Source organism: Anolis sagrei, chromosome 6, assembly GCF_037176765.1.
Source record: "Anolis sagrei isolate rAnoSag1 chromosome 6, rAnoSag1.mat, whole genome shotgun sequence".
NCBI classification, from domain to species: Eukaryota; Metazoa; Chordata; class Lepidosauria; order Squamata; family Dactyloidae; genus Anolis; species Anolis sagrei.
In genome coordinates this window covers 57638723-57658518 of record NC_090026.1, presented here as the reverse complement: position 1 = coordinate 57658518, position 19796 = coordinate 57638723, and the positions used below count along the sequence as shown (strand labels likewise).

Sequence of the window (19796 nt, the reverse complement as noted above, 5' to 3'; positions counted from 1 at the left end):
CCTATCTTTAAGAAGTAGATTGGAGGAGGGAAAATGTGTTGGGTTTCATCCCTGACTGCACAAGTGTCCATCTCTCAATGAGTAGTTAGGCTACATAGACTGAGGGATTCCTCCCCAATTACCTTTAGCTAGTTTGTTTTAAGAAGGGGTTAAGAAGGGGGGCTGTCTTCCCCATCTTTGCATGGCACTATCTTCTCTTCATTTGAATACCTAGAAATGTAATCTCTTTAAAGAAACGTAACTTCCTCTTTTAAAGGTATTTTTATTGCCCTGGGCTAGCCATGTGGTCTGTCTCCATTTTCTGGCTTCTCCTTTTGTCTTCTCAAGAATGAGGAAGCATCTTGCCATTGTCTAAGGCACGATGTAGGAGATATAGTTACTTTTATTATTTTTCCTTTTCCTTAGAAGATAGCTCATTGAAGCTAGTTAGCTCCAAGAACCTTTCCTATCCAGAATGGATTTCTTTTATCTTTAATAAACATATTATTTTTTGATCCTATGAGTTGTGGATCTGCAATCCTGTTCCATCCTATTGAATGGAAACCAATCCTTGCTCACTACACATATGTTTCTGCTGCTTATGTACTGTGCATCCTGCACTCTGTTATATTTTTGGTGAAATCACCCCAGAGAGGGTTATTTTTGAGCCTAACAGCTCTTGATTCCCAACAAACCTTCATTAAAATTTACTAAGTTTATGAGGAAATACTATCGATTGTTTCATGGACCATATTTGGCTCAAGCTAATAATTAACCACCTTAACTTAGAAAAATAATTAGAAGAATAAATATCCATATTGATCCTTATTGAAATTTTCTTCAACAGTCAGATAATTTTCTTACAGAATCTTGTCAATGTCTGCCAATAAAGGAAATCCACAACCACAACATCATGGAGAGGGTAATGATTCAACTTCTGCTTAAAAACTAGAGTCCCCCACATCACATGTAACAAATCTATTTACATCAATCCTGTACATATGCCTTGGATGTTTTTACTCTACATAAATAGCAACTTTGTGTTTATTTCTATTGAAATTCATTTTGTTAGATTTTGTCCTATTCTCCATTTTGTTAACATCATCTTGGATCCCGCAAAGTACAGTACACTCTTATTTACACAGAATGAAAGAAATTGGAAATCTTAGCAACAGGCAAAAAACAAAAACAAAGGAATAATGCTTGAAATAAAAATTAGAATACATGTGTAACACAGTATAAAACAGGTATTAGTTATGCTTCTGGATTTGGTGTCCTTCTGTAAATATCAATTCAGGTCTACAATTACATCATGTTATTGATAAAGATGTTCAACAACACATGGCATGGCAAATATATATATCTGTAGCAGCCCCGTGTCTATTTCTCTCCAGGTACACAAAGAACAATTCAGTAAGGTACATCAACTTCCTACAAATCCAGAATGGAGGAAACCTGGCACAGTAGAATCTCAGTTAACCGGAACCCATGAGGATTGGTAGATGCCAGACAAGGTCAGGTTGCTTACCTGTAACCATGTTTTTTCAAGTGGTACTCTGTGAATGTGGAGCCACCGATATGGAGTATCGGTGGCTGCGCAGGCACCAATGGAAAACTTCTAGGTGAATCTTTCAGTTTCTGGCGGTAAGCCCACACACTCCTTCCAGGGCATAAAAGGGCTGCGTGTTCCCCAGTTCCTTCGCCGTAAAGGCAGCGAGAAAAGGGGAGGTTTGAAAGAGGGGAAGAATGGGCGGGTTTGTGTGGATTCAGAGTACCACTCGAAGAAACATGGTTCCAGGTAAGCAACCTAACCTTTCTCTTCATGGACTCTGTGAATGCACACATATGGAGACTAGCAAGCTAAAGTCGAGGCAGGTGGGGCATAGCAAACCCAATACCCGTTAGGTGCAAACATTACCTTTTATTTATAAATAGCAGCAAAACTGTGACTGGCAGAACCATTATTTGTGCAACAAATGTCATAGATAGGTTGGAAAAAATTACAGAATAATGAAGAGAAACCAGTGAGGGACTTCGATCATCACATGTGCATTAAAGGTAAAGTGCCACAGTACCATACATTTGGTAGTAGGTGAAACATGGGGCTTTCTACATGTGAGGTATGTACACCGAACACTGTAATAAGGCAAAACATCTTAGATTGTGGGCCCCAACTGGGGATATACATTTCAGAGAATGAGACAAAACATTGAACAAGTATACAGTGATGCTAAGACACATGTAAGAAAAGGTGCTGCGTCACTTATAGCATCAATGTTATTGTTTCCCAGGCAAATACATGCGGAAAGAGAAGTATCACCCTAAGGGTCAAATATCATCAATGAGCAATCAAGTAGATCATTGAAGAGGAGTACCATTATGGTTTGAACAATAAAATGTGAACAGAAACTGATGCAGAGAGTCCAGTGTCTTATTTCAGTGTTCTTTTGCCATCTTTAGTCAAGCTATGCATGGAACAGATCTGCCAAAGACAGTGTCCTGGTAGGCTCTAGAGTCAAGTCAGTGGACAAGCTGGTAGCAAAGTTCCATGGCTGCAGCAATCCAGTGGGACAACCACTGAGAAGAAACTGGATTGCCCAGTTTGTCATCAGCATACAAGGCAAACAGTCTTAGGGACTTTCTGGTTGAGCGAGTCCTGTCTCTGTAGTACAGCAGGGCTCTTCTGACATCTAAGAGGTGTAGCTGTTTTTCCAGTGGTGAGGTAGGGTTTTGGAAGAAGGTGGAAAGAATTATGTCCTGGTTGACATGGAATGCAGACACCACCTTTGGAAGAGGAGGAAGGTGATATTGGTGTGAAGGACAGCTCGGTCCCAATGGAAGAGCAGGTAAGGTTCATCGACTCGAAGTGCTGCCACTTCAGACGGGCGGCGGGCCAAGGTAATTGCCATAAGGAAGGTCACTTTCTAGCACAGGAGGTGGAGGTCTGTTGTGGTAAGAGGCTCGAAGGAGAGTTGAGAGAGGATGAGCTTGAGACTCCATCCCGGGGTGGGCAGCTGGACAGGTGGATGCAGGTTTGTATATCCCCTCAAAAAGGTTTTGATGAGGTGATCTGCAAACAAGGAAGGGTGGTCCTATTGTTGCATGGACCAAGAGATTGCTGCCAAGTACGATTTTATGGAGGCAAGGGTGAGGTTGTGCTCCGCTAAGGTAAGTAGAAATTCCATTACCATTGATACCAAAGGGAGAGTTGGAATCCTGGCACAGGACCAAAGAAAGGCTCGAAAGCGAGTTAGCTTGTATGCATATGCCTTCGCCGTTGCTGGTTTGCATGCTGTTCTCAAGATGGACTGTAGGGCAGGCTGGTTTAGATTTTGATTCTCCATGCTGAGAGATGGAGAGAGTGGATGTCTGCGTGGAGTAGCAACCCCTGCTCCCTGGTGAGGAGGTGGGGCACTGAAGGTAGGTGTTTGCCTCGAGATTTATTTATTTATTTATTTATTTATTTATTTATTTGCAGTTTTTATATTCCGCCCTTCTCACCCCTGGCCACCAGGGGAGCTGCTGCTTTCATCGTCCATCAGTGACACCGATGAAGTTCTTCCGCATTCCACATTACCCGGAGTTTTCTTTATGGCCTCATAAATTAGTTAATTTAGCCTCCCACACAAGGTGGTACCTTATTTTCCTACTTGACAGATGCAACTGTCTTTTGGGTTGCAAAGGTCGACAACAGGCTACACAATGGCTGGACACCCACTCCAGCTCGGGCTGGCTTTGAACTCATGACCTTTTGGTCAGAGTGATCTTAATGCAGCTGACACTCAGCCAGCTGCGCCACAATCCCGGTGCTCGAGGAGGGCTGGATACTTCGGTTGTCGAAGCCAAGCTAGAGCTGTCAGGATGCAGTTTGTATTGGAGAGCTGTATCCTTTCTACCACTTTGAGGATCAGCAGGATTGGTGGAAACAGGTACGCTAACAACCAGTGAAGGAGGAAGGTGTCTTCGAGACACCCCAGGGTTGCATCGGGAGGGAGACGTACTTTGTACCGGGGAAGTTGTGCATTTTGTAGGGAAGCAAACAGATCTATGCCTGGCTAACTCCACTCATTGAAGAGACTGTGGAATTCCCCTGGGTCGAGCTTCTGCTCGTGGGATGTTGCCTTTGTCCTGCCGAGTGTGTCTGCAAGTCTGTTTGGGTCTCCTGGGAGATGTAGTGCCATGATGGTTACTGAGCAGTCAATACACCACTGTCAGAGATGGAGAGATAGTTTCAGGAGTTTTCTTGATCCCGTTCTGCTCTGTTTCTTGATATAGTATTGTTCTGTCTGTGAAGATTTGAACAGTCTTGTGGAAGATGAGGGGAGCAAATGCTCTGAGAGCTTTGAAGATTGCTAGGAGCTCCAAGTAATTGATATGGTGAAGTTTCCTGCCCTTGGATAAGAGATCCTGGATGGTGAGGTCATTGGTGTGAGCTCCCCAAGCAAAGGTTGATGAGTCAGTCGTTACTGTGACCGAGGGCTGTTGCGAGTGAAAGGGAATGCTCACAAAACATTGGCCTAAATTGTCAACCAGTTCAGGGATTTGAGGATTGGCCTCAGGATCATCAGGAATCTTGAGTTGTGGTGCCAAGACGGGTTGAAGTGGTCAATAAACCACCTTTGCGACCATCTGAGTCTGAACCTGACAAATGGCATGATGAAGACTGTAGGTGCTTTGTGCCCGAGAAGGATCTTGACTGATCGGGATCAAACCCTGCAATGAGAGTTGCAGCAAGCTATCTCCTAGAGGGCTACGAACCTTTCCCTAGGGAGGGACACTATCTGCGAGATGGAGTTGAAAAGGGCTCCAATGAACTTTAGTTTTGTTGTTGGGACTTCTCGACACTGAGTTGGAGGCTGAGGGAGTCAAGGAGCTGGAGGGTGCAATTCACGTGGGTTTTGAAGGTTGCTGAGCAATGGGCCACTATCAACCAGTTGTCCAAATATGGGAATAGAGTGATGCGTTGTTTTCTGAGGTGGGCCACCATGACTGTTATGCACTTGGAGAACACTCTTGGAGTAGTGATGTGGCCAATGGGGAGTACAGTGAATTGGTAAGTCTTTTGTAGGATTCTGAAGGAAAGGAAGTGTCTGTGAGAGACTCTGACGGCTAAATGGAAGTAGACATCCCGGAGGTCAATGGATGTGAGCCAGTCTCCTCAGTGCAGAAGAGGGAAGATTGATGATACTGTGACCATTCTGAACTTTGTCAGTTGTATATAAAAGTTCAGGTTTCTGAGATCGAGGATTGGGCAAAGCCCACCTCTTCTTTTTGGAGGGTATCTCAAGAAGAAGGCTAGTATGTTCAACTCTTAGGGGATAGGCTGAATGGCCCTTTTGAGTAAAATGTTGACCTTCTTAAGGATCTCTGGAGAGGGTTTGGTGTCGAGGACATGATCTGTTGGTGGTAGGTCTTTGAATTTTAAGGCATAGCCTTAGCACCCATGCATTGGAGGTGATAGCTTCCCAGGCATGAGCAGAATGGGAGAGGCAGTTGCCGAACTGGGTGCTGCTGGCCAGCGGAGTGGGCAGAAGGGTGTAAAAAGACCGATGATCTGGAGATGATGGTGGAGGTGGGCCTGTAGTTTAATTGGTAGCCTTGGTACCCAAAGGGTTGGTGGCTATAATGATGAAAGCGGTGCTGGTACCAGCGGGTCTTTTGAGTGTGCAATTGCTGTTGCACACCACATGTGGCTACTAGGATCTTAATGTCCTGATTCAGTTTGTCATCGGTACATGTACTGAAGAGGCCGAGAGTGTCAAAATGGTAGGTTCTTGATGATCTGTCTGGATGAAGTAGAGAGGCCAGAGGAATGGAGCCAAACATGGTGCTGGATTGCTATGGTGTGGGTGATCCTTTTGCCCACTGTGTTCTCTGTGTGCTTGACCATCTGTATTTGGTGATGGGCCAGAGAATTTGCTTCTTGCTGAAGCTTTGTGAGGACTGCTCAATCCTTGTTGGAGATCTTGGCACGGAAAGGTTGAACTTTCTCTCAAAGTATCTGCTGGTAGGCTCCCATGCACACACCATAGCAATTCTGGAGAGTAAGAGGGCTCCAGAGTAGAGCTTTCAGCCCATGGCATCTAAACGTTTGCCTTCTCAGTCTGAATGGGTGTTTGACTGCTTGCCTGAGCACTGGGCAGATTTTATTATGACAGAGTTCGGGTCGGTGGTGTTTAAACCACTCAAGTCCTTCATCATCTGTACGGTACCATGCTTCTACATTTGGAAGTGGGTGGTATGGAGGAAGGAGTCTTCCATGAGGCTTGTATGATGTTGAGAAGATAAGGCAGAAAAAGCAAGATGGTCGTTGGGGGAGCCTCGGCCTGCACTCTTTTGAAGACTGGATCAGCCACTGGCTTGCACGTCTGCTTAATTTCAAGACCCAAGATGTTTGCCATGCGGACCATCTGGTCAGCAAAAGCCCTGACGTGTTGGTCGTGAGTGAGGGTCAACTTCATTGGCTTCTGAGTTTGATGAGAGGTCTATACCTAGCAACAAGACTGAACTGGAGTGTACTGACTGAGGTAAGCCATTGTTCTGGTCACCCCCTTCAGTCCCTTGAGGGGATTTTATTTATTTATTTATTTTCAGGATTTCTTTCCTGTCCTTTTCAACCCCCGAAGGGGGACTCAGGACGGCTTACATTTGGCACAATTTGATGCCATTAAATATAACAAAGCAATGTAACAACAATTAAGACAATAAACAGAACATTAATTAAAACAATAAAAACTAGAGGTGACAAAGATGAAGACAAAAGATAATACGATGGAGGGACAATAGGATGGCGATCAGAAAGGGACAATACAACAGGGACCAGGAAACTAAGATATACTTGTAGTCTAAACTAAGGGCCATCTAGGAACACACCTACTTTAAAAAATTACATCTTTGCAATATTACTGATATAATCTATTTTAAATCAGAAGTGCAAGGTACTGGCCATTACCTGGAAGACAGTCCCACCCCAAATAATAAACATATCTGCATATGTTTATTTGAAATTTGGCAGGCTTCCTCTGCTCTAGAGGGGCTTAAGAAAACATCACAATGATGGGTTTCATAGGCTATCAAGGGAACCTCTACTTGTCTTTCTTCTCACCCGGGGGAGGCATTTCTTAGAAGATAAAGACTGTCATTAACACCTTGTCACTAAACTGTCATTAAAAGACAAGGATGTTGCTGGACTGGACATCAGGCCAATGTCAGTAATGGAAGAATGCTGGGATTTGTAGCACCTTTTGTTAGCTTCTGCCTAAAACATTGATGTTACCCAAATATTTTTGACTAGAGCTAGCACTGAAAAGGAAGTTTTACTCCTATCAGTCTAGAATCTGTTAAGTGGCAGAAAAAAAGTATTTTCACACAATCCAAAACTAGTTGTTAAATAACATCAAGAAGTTATATTTGTATGTTCAGAAAGTATAGCATGCCAGTTCCCCCAGTAATTGTATTTTATTTTTTTCCTTGATATTTTGATGTTGTTTGAAACATATACTTCACAGTTTTGGATAAACTGTCTTGGGAATGAGATTGTAGACATAACTACATAATTAGGATAAACAACTTAAGGTGATCCCATAAATTTCATAGGCAAATTATACTCAGAGGTGATTTTGCCAATTCCTTCTGCTGAAATCTGGCCTTCAGGACCTAGTGTTCATGGGCAGTTTCCCATGCAAAGACTGACTCTGTTTAGCTTCCAATGTCAGCATCTGATGCTTTTGGGCATTTATACTAACTACTTACTTGAAATATTTGTTTCAAGGAGAAGAGAGCACGCCTCAACTCCCGTCCATTGGAGTTGTAAAGTTTTTCTGTAAAGAAAATACAAATAAACAAACAATAATTAAAAATAAATGGCTACAGATTGGTTATAATGTTCATTTCTCAAATCAATCCTCCAGAGAATTACATTGACTATTAAAGTCACAATAAAAAAGAACCAGCAAACATTTTGTAGTGGTGAATTTCCCAGATCAGTAATAAATACAATTCCATATAGATATCTGAAAAAAATGTCAGATAAAAAAAATTAGAGCAAGTATGGAAATGACTGTTCAATATTTATATCTAGTACAGGGGTCCAGATACAACAAAACAGTCCTACAGTTCTCAGTGACAGCTCTCAGTAATTAATCCTGCAGATTCAGGGTTAATGTTCAGAATTCCACTTGAACATTTGGAAGAACTTCCTGACCGTACGAGCTGTTCAACATTGGAACTCTCTGCCTTGGAGTGTGGTGGAGGCTCCTTCCTGTCAGGGATACTTTGATTGTGCTTTTCCTGCTTGGCAGGGGGTCGAACTAGATGGCACATGTGGTCTCTTCCAATTATTCCATGATCCTATGATTTTAGGGTGCTGCTAAGTAACAATGAAATCCCATGTATGTCTATTGAGAATTAGATCAAATTAACTTTAATGTGATTTACTTCAGGTAAACATGTACTCAATTGCAGCTTAAGTTTTCTTGTCTTTATTAGAAATTTAGGGTTTTTTTTTAAAAAAAATGTTGATTGATTAAAGGTACAAAATTCAATGGCAATTCCTTTTTGAGAGTCTAAAGACCACATTATCTCTTTAAGTTCTACATGGCTTCTATTGATAAAATTATACGTTATGGTGGCATGATGATGCTAGGATTGAGGAAGGCATTACAGTACTATAATTCAATAGCATGTGCTCTCTAAATATCAGAACTATAAAATATTTACAAAAATGTTAAGAGATAGTATATATTCTATTATCCGCTCTTAATGAGTTCAAGTCCCCAGGGCCAGATCAACTACACCCCAGAGTATTGAAGGAACTAGCGGAAGTCATTTCGGAACCATTGGCAACCATCTTTGAGAGTTCTTGGAGAACGGGAGAAGTTCCAGCAGATTGGAGGAGGGCCAATGTGGTCCCAATCTTCAAGAAGGGAAAAAAGGATGACCCAAACAACTACCGTCCGGTCAGCCTCACGTCGATACCGGGCAAGATTCTGGAAAAGATTGTTAAGGAAGCGGTCTGCAAACACTTAGAAACAAATGCAGTCATCGCTAATAGTCAACATGGATTTATCAAAAACAAGTCATGCCAGACTAATCTGATCTCTTTCTTCGATAGAGCTACAAGCTGGGTAGATGCGGGGAATGCCATGGATGTAGCGTACCTGGATTTCAGTAAGGCCTTCGACAAGGTCCCCCATGACCTTCTGGCAAGGAAACTAGTCCAATGTGGGCTAGGCAAAACTACGGTGAGGTGGATCTGTAATTGGTTAAGTGGACGAACACAGAGAGTGCTCACTAATGCTTCCTCTTCATCTTGGAAAGAAGTGACGAGCGGAGTGCCACAGGGTTCCGTCCTGGGCCCGGTCCTGTTCAACATCTTTATTAACGACTTAGATGAAGGGCTAGAAGGCATGATCATCAAGTTTGCAGACGACACCAAACTGGGAGGGATAGCCAATAGTCCAGAGGACAGGAGCAGAATTCAAAACGATCTTGACAGATTAGAGAGATGGGCCAAAACTAACAAAATGAAGTTCAACAGTGACAAATGCAAGATACTCCACTTTGGCAGAAAAAATGAAATGCAAAGATACAGAATGGGTGATGCCTGGCTCGAGAGCAGTACGTGTGAAAAAGATCTTGGAGTCCTCGTGGACAACAAGTTAAACATGAGCCAACAATGTGATGTGGGGGCAAAAAAAGCCAATGGGATTTTGGCCTGCATCAATAAGAGCATAGTGTCTAGATCTAAGGAAGTAATGCTACCCCTCTATTCTGCTTTGATTAGACCACACCTGGAATATTGTGTCCAATTCTGGGCACCACAATTCAAGAGAGATATTGACAAGCTGGAATGTGTCCAGAGGAGGGCGACTAAAATGCTCAAGGGTCTGGAGAACAAGCCCTATGAGGAGCGGCCTGGGGAACTGGGCATGTTTAGCCTGAAGAAGAGAAGGCTGAGAGGAGATATGATAGCCATGTATAAATATGTGAGAGGAAGTCACAGGGAGGAGGGAGCAAGCTTGTTTTCTGCTTCCTTGGAGACTAGGACGCGGAACAATGGCTTCAAACTACAAGAGAGGAGATTCCATCTGAACATTAGGAAGAACTTCCTGACTGTGAGAGCCGTTCAGCAGTGGAACTCTCTGCCCCGGAGTGTTGTGGAGGCTCCTTCTTTGGAAGCTTTTAAGCAGACGCTGGATGGCCATTTGTCAGGGGTGATTTGAATGCAATATTCCTGCTTCTTGGCAGGGGGTTGGACTGGATGGCCCATGAGGTCTCTTCCAACTCTTTGATTCTGTGATTCTATGATTCTATTACATTTAACACCTGAATGAACACTATTTTAAAGTTACATGCAATTTTTTAATATTATATCTTATATTAACAATTAAACTTTTGTTTTCTGAAATATAATGATAGTAACTTCAGCTTCACTCAGTCACTGATTGCACATCCTATAGTTTCATTACAGCATAATGATTATCATCACCATATCTGATACAGCACCTTGATGTTCCTAGTGCTTTACATATTAAACTAACAACAAAAACCATCAAGTTCTGTCAAAAGGATGTAACCTAGTACACACAGAGAGGAAGGAGTAATACAGACATAAAACTCTGCAATGCAGTTGTCAAAAGAATTATTCAGATAGAAATATAAAAGACAAATGGAATACAATATAAAGCAAACTAGTAAATATATGCATTAAGATATACAAGTTTCTGAAACAATATTAAATAATTCCAAAAACTTCTGAAAACATGAGTGTTTTTAATTGAATATAAATGAGGCAACTTATCACATTTTGTCGTGACTGCTTGTCCTTTGGACTGACTGAGAAGCAAGAGAGTTAGTTAAAAAGAAAAAATGTAGTGCATTTATTTGATTGTCTAATCGTCAGAGTACTAGAGTTTCTTAATATTTGTCTCAGAATAATAACTAGAATTTATATCTTATATTTAGCTAATCTAATCTAATTTGTGGTATCATAACAGCATGGATAACTATGAACAAAGATAGATGTGTGAGTGTTTGAATGCATATAAGGTATGACCATAGTCTGGAAAAATTCTCCATGGAAAACTATAGCAGAAAATTTTCCATCTCACATCTCTGTTTTTATTACTTAAATCTAAATCCCTGAACCAGTACTGTTGACTAGAAATTTGTGTTGACTGTTTGGTGTGTTGACTGTGCTGTACTGCTACAAGATAAAAGGAATTGTCTATATTTCTTAATCCAATGAGAAAGAGAAAAATAGCCTCATAGTGATAACAAACTGAATTTGTAATGAGAATAGTTTTTTAAAAAATTGTGATGTGGCACAAAAGGTGACAGTTTGAAGAGGAAATCTGCATATAATATTGGGTGGTACAGCTCCTTTTGTACATTTATGCACTGTAGACACTCTGGATCAGAACTGCTCTCAAGCCAGGTGTCCCCCATTCTGAACGGGACTCAGGGCGGCTTACAACAAAGGCACAATTTGATGCCTTGAACAAATATAAAAATAAAACAAAATAAAACAACACGTAATTTAAAATCACAATTCTTCCTAGACAAATCAAGCCTGAACCCTTCATAGAATACAAAATAATCAAAGACATATCATAATTTGAACACATCATTACACATGGGAAAAGAGAATTATGGTTGGCAAAGTGGAGACAGTAGAAAAAGAAAAAGAGCATATGAAAAATGTATAGATTAAATCAAGGAAACCATAGCTTGCACGGTCTGGATAGCATTGTTGATTACACTTGCCTTGAAGGCCTCTAATTAATTGTTGTTGTTGTTGTTGTTTACCTTAAAGTCATTTCCAATTTATGGTGATGCCAAAGCAACCCTATCATGGCATCCTTTTTGGCAAAATTTCATATCTATATATATACATATATTCATATATAGCATGTCCCCCATATCTGCTTTTGTAGTGAAAACAAGAAACTAGCTACAGAGGAAATTGCAAATAATAGTAGGATCCTACTGAAATGAATGACTTCCACAGGAAGTTGCCATAGAGTCACCTAGGAGGACCTAGATAATTCCTATAGATTACATGTTTTGTCAGATGCAGGAAGGTACTTGGATACAGGTGTCATACTGTATATCATATTTTTAAATGAATAAATAAAATGAAATGGCAAGAAGAGTTCCACCCACATTTACACAAGACAGAATACTTTCCCTTAAAGGCAAGTGCCCTCCAGAGAAGATGTGCGTTTAGAGACATCAATGCTCTTAAGAAATGAATGCTCAGTAACAAATACACAAAAATCTAAAAGAGCAGGTAGGCATATAGGAGGGAAAGACAATCTCTAAGGTACAAAAGTATCGCATCATGTACAGCTTAAAAGTGAAGAATCAGGATTTCTAACTGGGTTCAGGAACTGCTAAAACAGATTCCATCATTCCCATGAGGTGAAGGATCTCTGATGAATCATAGAATCATAGAGTTGGAAGAGACCTCACAGGCCATCCAGTCCAACCCCCTACCAAGAAGCAGGAAAATTGCATTCAAAGTATCCCCGACAGATGGCCGTCCAGCCTCTGTTTAAAAGCCTCCAAAGAAAGAGCCTCCACCGCACTCCAGGGCAGAGAGTTCCACTGCTGAACAGCTCTCACAGTCAGGAAGTTCTTCCTCATGTTCAGATGGAATCTCCTTTCTTGTACTTTGAAGCCATTGTTCCGCGTCCTAGTCTCCAGGGCAGCAGAAAACAAGCTTGCTCCCTCCTCTCTATGACTTCCCCTCAGTTATTTATACATGGCTATCATGTCTCCTCTCAGCCTTCTCTTCTTCAGGCTAAACATGCCCAGCTCTTTAAGTTGCTCCTCATAGGGCTTTTTCTCAGACACTTGATCATTTTAGTCGCTCTCCTCTGGAAACATTCCAGCTTGTCAACATCTCCAATTGTGGTGCCCAGAATTGGACACAGTATTCCAGAAGTGTCATTGAAATTCATCGTAGGTTGTGTTCAGAATCCTCTCTGGATGTGGATGACTATAAGTCCCAAATTCTATGGTCAATCCCCCCCAACCCCCAAAAAAAAGCCTCCAGTATTTTCTGTTGGCCATGTTGGATAGGTGTGCCAAGTGCTATCCAGATGCTACACAGTGGATGCGGGTGAACTATAACCCCCAAAATTCAAAGTTTCTCTCAAATCACTCCAGTATGTTCTGTTGATCATGAGGGTTCTGTGTGCCAAGCGTGGTGCAGATCCATCATCTGCGGGATTTAGTGTAGTTTCTTGATGCAAGGTGAACTGTGACCCCCACCATGGTGGGTCAGTCCTCGAAAACCCCTCCAGAATGTTCTGTTGGTCATGTTGTACCTGGTTAGGTCCAGATCTGTTGGGAGTCACAGTGCTCTATGGATGTAGGAGCTGTCTTGGAAATACATCGCCCATAAACAAACATTGACTTTTATTATAGACTAGCTTGGGGACCCAGCAATGCCTAGATTATTAGAAAAGGCATTGTTTGGATGCTAGGTATTATCAGTTTGGTGTGGATGAACTACAACTCCCAGAATGTTGGGTCTGTGTGCCAAGTTTGGTCTGAATACGTCATCATCTGCCTGCAGAGCTATCTGGATAATAGTGAACCACAGTTCCCAGATTCCAAGGGCTATCACTCCAAACACCATCTGTATTCACAGTTGGCCATGTTGGTTCTGTGTGCCACGTTTGGTCCAGATCTGTCATCAGTTGGGTTCAGTGCTCTCTACATAAGGGAGAACTACAACTCCCAGATTCCCAGGGCAATCACCCTGAAACCCCACCAGGATTCACAGTTAGCCATGTTGAGTCTGTCTACCACGTTTTGTCCAGAGCCGTCATTGGCAGGGCTCAGTGCTCTCTGGATGCAGGTGAACTACAACTCCTAGATTCTATGGGCATTCACCCCCAAACCCTGCCAGTATTCACTGTTGGCCATGTTGGGTTTGTGTGCCAAGTCTGGTCCAAATCTGTCATTTGTAGAGATAGCAGTCGTCTGTGGGAAATGAGTTGGGTGAAAGTACTATGTAGGCCATCATCTGTGGTCTATCCTTCCCCAAACCAGCATGTAAGGTGGGTCATGGTGGGTCTGTGTGCGAAGTATGGTCCAGGTCCATTATTTATGGGGGTCACAGTGGTCTGTGGGAGCCGAATCGGGTGAAGGTAATGTGTATCCCATCATCCATGGTCCATACTCACTCAAATCATACCAGGCCATAAAGTGAGTTGTGGGGGGGGGGGGGCTGTGTGCCAAGTATGGTCCATGTCCATCTTTCGTGGAGTCACAGTGGTCTATGGGAGATAAAACAGTCTAAGGTACTGCAAATTCCATCATCAAGGGCCCATCCTTCTGCAAATCGCACCGGGACGTAAAGTGCATCATGGGGGATCTGTGTGCTAAGTGTGGTCCAGGTCCGTCATGCATGTGGGTCACAGTGAATTCTGGAAGTGTGTGAAAGTATTGCAAATCTTATCATTCATTGTCCATTGCTTCCCAAACCACATCAGGACATAAAGTGGGTCAAGTTTGGTCGAGGTTCATTATTTGTGGGGATCACAGTGGCCCGTGGGAGCTGAATTGTGTGAAAGCACTGCAAATCCCATAATCCACGCTCCATCCTCCCCCTATCAGCCCCAGGTTGTGAAGTGGTTCATGGTGCATCTGTCAAATAAGGTCCAGGCATTTCATTTGTGGGGTTCGTAATGGTCTTTTGAAGTCGGACTCAAAGCAGATGAAGGTACTGTTTATCCTAAATCCGTAGTCCGTCCTCCCCAAAGTGCACCAGGATATGAAGTGCACAATGCGGGGGGGGGGGGGGGGTCTTTGTGCCACGTTTCGTCTAGGTTCATCATGCACAGGGGCTGCAGTGGTTTCTGGAAGTGAGTGAAAGTACTGCCAATCCCATCATCAATTGTTTGTTCTCCCCCAAACCACACCAGGATATAGAGGGGGTCATGGGAGCTCTGTGTGCCAGGTATGGTCTTGATCCATCATTGGTGTGGGTCACAGTGGTCTCAGGAATGGTCCATCATCCATGGTCCATCCTCCTCCAAACTGCACCAGGATGTAGAATGAGTCATGGGGGCTCTGTGTGTCAAGTTTGGTCTTGATCTATCACTGGTGGGGGTCGCAGAGGTCTTAGGAAGTGAGTGAAGCTACCACAACTCCCATCATCAATTGCCCATTGTCCCCCAAACCACACCAGGACGTAAAGTGGGCAATTGGGGGGGTCTGTGTGACACGATTGGTGCTAATCCGTCATTTATGGGGGTCACAGTGGTCTCCAATGGAGCCAATTGTTCTCTCACAAATCCCACAACAAACCAGGGACGAGCTTGCAGCACTGCCTAGTTTGGAAGAAGTCAGCAATGCCATCAGCCAACAAAAAAATAACAAATCCAGCGGACCTCATGGGATCCCTGCTGAAATCTTTAAAGAGGGAGGATCTGAGCTGACACAACTCCACCAGCTCATAGAAAAAGTGTGATGTGGGTGACCGAGAAAATCCCAGCAGATTTCAAGGATGCCACCATCATCACCCTTTTTAAAAAAGAAGAAAGAACAGACTGCGGAAACTATCCAGGTATCTCCCTTCTAGAAAGGCACAATCAAAACACTTCCGAAAGATGTCCATCCATTTTTACTTTATAGCAACCCTGGGCTATAATATCTTCAATAATATTATCTATCTATATATCTATCATAATAATATCTATAAGTCTATTTTATATATGTAACAATAATATCTACATGTCTATAATATCTGTATGTCTGTAATAATAATGCCTACATGCCTATAATAATATCTATAGGTCTATAATAATATCCATGTCTATAATAATAATATCTGTCTGTCAGTGATATCTATACATTTATAATAATAATACCTATATGCCTATTGTGTTAAATTGTGTTAGATTTTAGTCATTCTTGTAAGCTGCTCCGAGCCCCAGGGGAGAGGCGGCATATAAGTTCGAATAATAATAATAATATAAAAATATCTATGTCTATAATAATAATATCTATATATCTATAATAATAGCTATATAATATCTATAATAATAATAATAATAATAATAATACTATCTGCCTATAATAATATCTATAGGTCTATAATAGTATCCATACATCTGTTTTTGCTCAAAAGATATTTAGCCCTGTGCTCCTATTTTTTCTTAGTTTTATACTAATTATGCAATGCTTTTGATACGAAATAAATAAATAACATCTATAATAATAATAATAATACTTATATGCCTTTAATAATAATATTTGTGTCTATAATAATAATAATATCTATATGCCTATAATATCTATACGTCTATAATAATAACAACAACAATAATAACTATATAATATCTTTGAACTGGATTATATGCCAGTGTGAACTCAGGTAACCCAGGGCCCTTCTACACAACCATATAACCCTTTGGCCTCAAGGGGACTGAAATGGGCCTATATTAGGTTGACACTGTGCTACTTCAGTTGTGCATTGATAGCTTAGAAACCAGCTCTTCCTCTTTTCTTTCTTTCCCATTTCTCCACAATGGGCCACAGCAACAACAGCCCTGCTCAAGTCTTGCTAACTCAGGATGTGACTTCCTTAATTTGAACCAATGTACCTGAAATCTGACCCTCCCCTGTTCCAACTGATTTCCATCTTTCCTAGGATTATCATATTTTCCAGGGAATTTTGTCATCTCGTAATCTGTCCAATGTATTTGTAGGCTAAGTTTAGTCCCCCCTGGGCACACAGAAAACTGGGCGACTTGGAAGGCACTGAACAGACTGTGCTCTGACACCATGAGATGTAGAACCAATCTTAAGATTTTGGGTTACCAAGTAGAGTCCATGACGTGCGAGTGTGGAAAAGAGCTAACCACAGACCACCTACTTCAATGCATTCTGAGCCCGGTCACATGCACAATGGAGGACCTTCTTACAGCAATATCATAGGTACTCCAAGTGGCCAGCTTCTGGTCAAAAGAAATGTAGTATAATGCCAAGTTTTTAACTTTGTTTGTGGTTATTTTTAATTATATAACTATATTCTCAATTTGTTTCCAGCATGATAAATAAATAAATAAATAAATTACAGTGTAGATATCAGTCAGACTTCTATTTTTAATGAGTCTCCATATTTTACACATAAAAACACACTGATGACATAAACCATAATGGGGGTGTAGGTGCTAATTGTATTGGAAGATGCAAAAGATCTTTTGGCATTTATCAATGCCTTGACAGCATGTCTTGAAGAATATTCTTCTTCAGTGAGAATAAGAAATTTCACAAATATTTTTCATATCTCAACTGTAGATCAGCCTTGTGCAGTGGCCTCCAGTTTCTGTCTCATGGACTATGGTTGGATCATAGCCTAGAAACGCAGCTGCATCAGGACACCACTCCAGCACATCAGCATCAAGAATATTAAGGAAATTTCTGCTTTGCACAGAACTGCTGAACAAGCACACTGAAATAATTTATTTTCCAGCAATAGACTCCAAGGACTTACTGAGTGTTAACTGACAGCTGCGTGGTTTTCAAGTAGGGTTTGTACCATTCACTTTCCAAAGTATTATGGTAAGTTGCCAAATCTAAAGAGATCTGGGCAAGCATCATATGCTGTGTAATGGCCAGACAATTGAATAAGTGATCTACTGCAGCATTTTCCAATAGAGTAATTATATTCTGTCAGCAATCTTTGTGAACAAATAATGAGGAAAATAATTATTCATTGTGGGAAAATCTTTTCATAAGTGTCCGTTTGCAAATCCTGGGAACTAATTTTATGATATACTTCACAGCCAATTTTACTATCATGTTTCAAGCTTTGGGAGCCCAGACTGTCTGAACAAAAAAATTACTTCAGTTGCAGTAATGAGTTATTGAAACCTAAAGAGACTGGAGGGACGGAGGAATGTATTCAGTTTTACTTTCAAATAGTCTGTATAGGATTTTGTGGCAGAACCTTCTAACAACTCTGCAGAATGCTTGGCAGGGCAGATATCTCTTTAGAGACCTTCTCGGAGTCTTGAGTGCTCTTGAGTGTCATAGAGGGGCTGACAAAAGGCCATGGATTCAACCATCCAGCTTTCAAAGCCCTTTTTTAAAATCAGAAAAACAATGGGGGGGGGGCATTATGGACTACAACTGGCCCTTCGTATCTAAGGAGTCAGCCATCCATGGATTCAACCCTCCACAGCGTGCAAATACTTTAGAAAAGATATTTTTACAAAATGAAAACCTTGATTTTGCCATTATACATAAAGGACACTATTTTACTATGCCATTGTATATAATAGCAATTGAGCATTCATTGCGTCCTAGAACCAAACCCCAGCAGAAGATACCAAAGTTTGATTGTATTTTGTTTTAGAAGGATGAATAAAATATTTAAGTCCCATAATCCGTGGTTCATCCTCCTCCAATCTGCAGTAGGATGTAGAGTGGGTCATGGGGGCTCTGTGTGCCAAGTTTGGTCTTTTTCGATCTTTGTTGGGGGCCACAGTGGTCTGTGGGAACCGGAGGGTTTCAAAGTACTACAAATCCCATCATCCTTTGTCCACCCTCCCCCAAACCTCACCAGGATGTAAAAGGGGTCATGGGGATTATGTGTGCCTAGTTTGGTCCAGGTACGTGGCTCGTACAAGTCTCTGTGGCCTGTGAAAATGAGAGCCAATCAGAAAGCCACCCTTCCGTCTTCCTCCCTTCCGCCCTTCCATCCTCTGTATACATACAAAATTCACTTTTATTATATACTAGCTTGGGGACCCGGCGCTGCCCGGGTTATTAGAGAAAGTGGGTAATGGCGGTTCTGTATGCCAAGTTTGGTCTTTACTGGTCGTTTGATGATGGTTGCATTGTTTTCAGGAAGTGAGTCAAGGTACTTGAAGTCCCATCATCCATGGTCAACCCTCCTCCAAACAGCAGCAGTATATAGAGTGGGTCATGGGGGCTCTGTGTGCCAAGTTTGGTCTTTATCAATCATTGGATGAGGGTGGCAGTGGTTTCAGTAAGTGAGTGAAGGTACTGCAAGTCCCATCATCCAAAGTCCATCCTCCTTCAAACTGCAGCAGGATGCAGAGTGGGTCATGGGGGCTCTGTGTGTTAGGTTTGGTCTTGATTAGCCATTGGATGACTGTTGCAGAAGTCTTGGGATGTGAGTGGAGGGACTTGAAGTCCCATCATCCATAGTCTGTTCTCCCCCAAACCTCACCAGAATGTTGAGTTGGCCAAGGGGGCTCTCTGTGCCAAGTTTGGTCTTTCTTGGTATTTGGATAAGTGTCACTGTGGTTTCAGGAAGTGAGTGAAGGTACTGGAAGTCCCATCATCCATTGTCCATCCTCCTCCAAACAGCATCGGGATGTGGAGTTGTTCATGGGGGCTCTGTGTGCCAAGTTTGGTCTTGATCGGACATTAGATGAGGGTTGCAGCAGTCTTTGGAAGGGAGTGGAGGTACTTGAAGTCCCATCATCCATGGTCTGTCCTCCTCGAAAGTGCACCAGGATGTAGAGTGGGTCATGGGGACTCTGTGTGCCAAGTTTGGCCTTGATCAGTTATTGGCGAGGGTCTCAGTGGTCTTAGGAAGTGAGTGAAGTGACTGCAAGTCCCATCATCCATGGTCAACCCTCCTCCAAACAGCAGCAGTATATAGAGTGGGTCCCATCATCCATTTCCAAATTGCACCAGGATGTAGAGTGGGTCATGCGGGCTCTCTGTGCGAATTGTGATCCTGACCCATCACTGTTGGCAGTTGTAATGGTCTCAGCAAGGGAGTGCAGGTATTGCAAGTCCCATCGTCCATGGTGCATCCT

The 19796-nt window shown here is 42.1% G+C and overlaps 1 protein-coding gene across 10 annotated transcripts in view; it reads right to left on the bottom strand.

Annotated features, from left to right (window-relative positions):
- The window catches only part of FHOD3 (formin homology 2 domain containing 3), a 496353-nt gene that overhangs the window by 314223 nt on the left and 162334 nt on the right, over positions 1–19796 (bottom strand). For all 10 annotated transcript variants that reach the window (XM_060781410.2, XM_060781412.2, XM_060781413.2 and 7 more), the window contains exon 4: positions 7732–7799. In XM_060781410.2, the coding sequence (XP_060637393.2) occupies positions 7732–7799 (68 nt within the window). The remainder of the gene's footprint in view (positions 1–7731; positions 7800–19796) is intronic.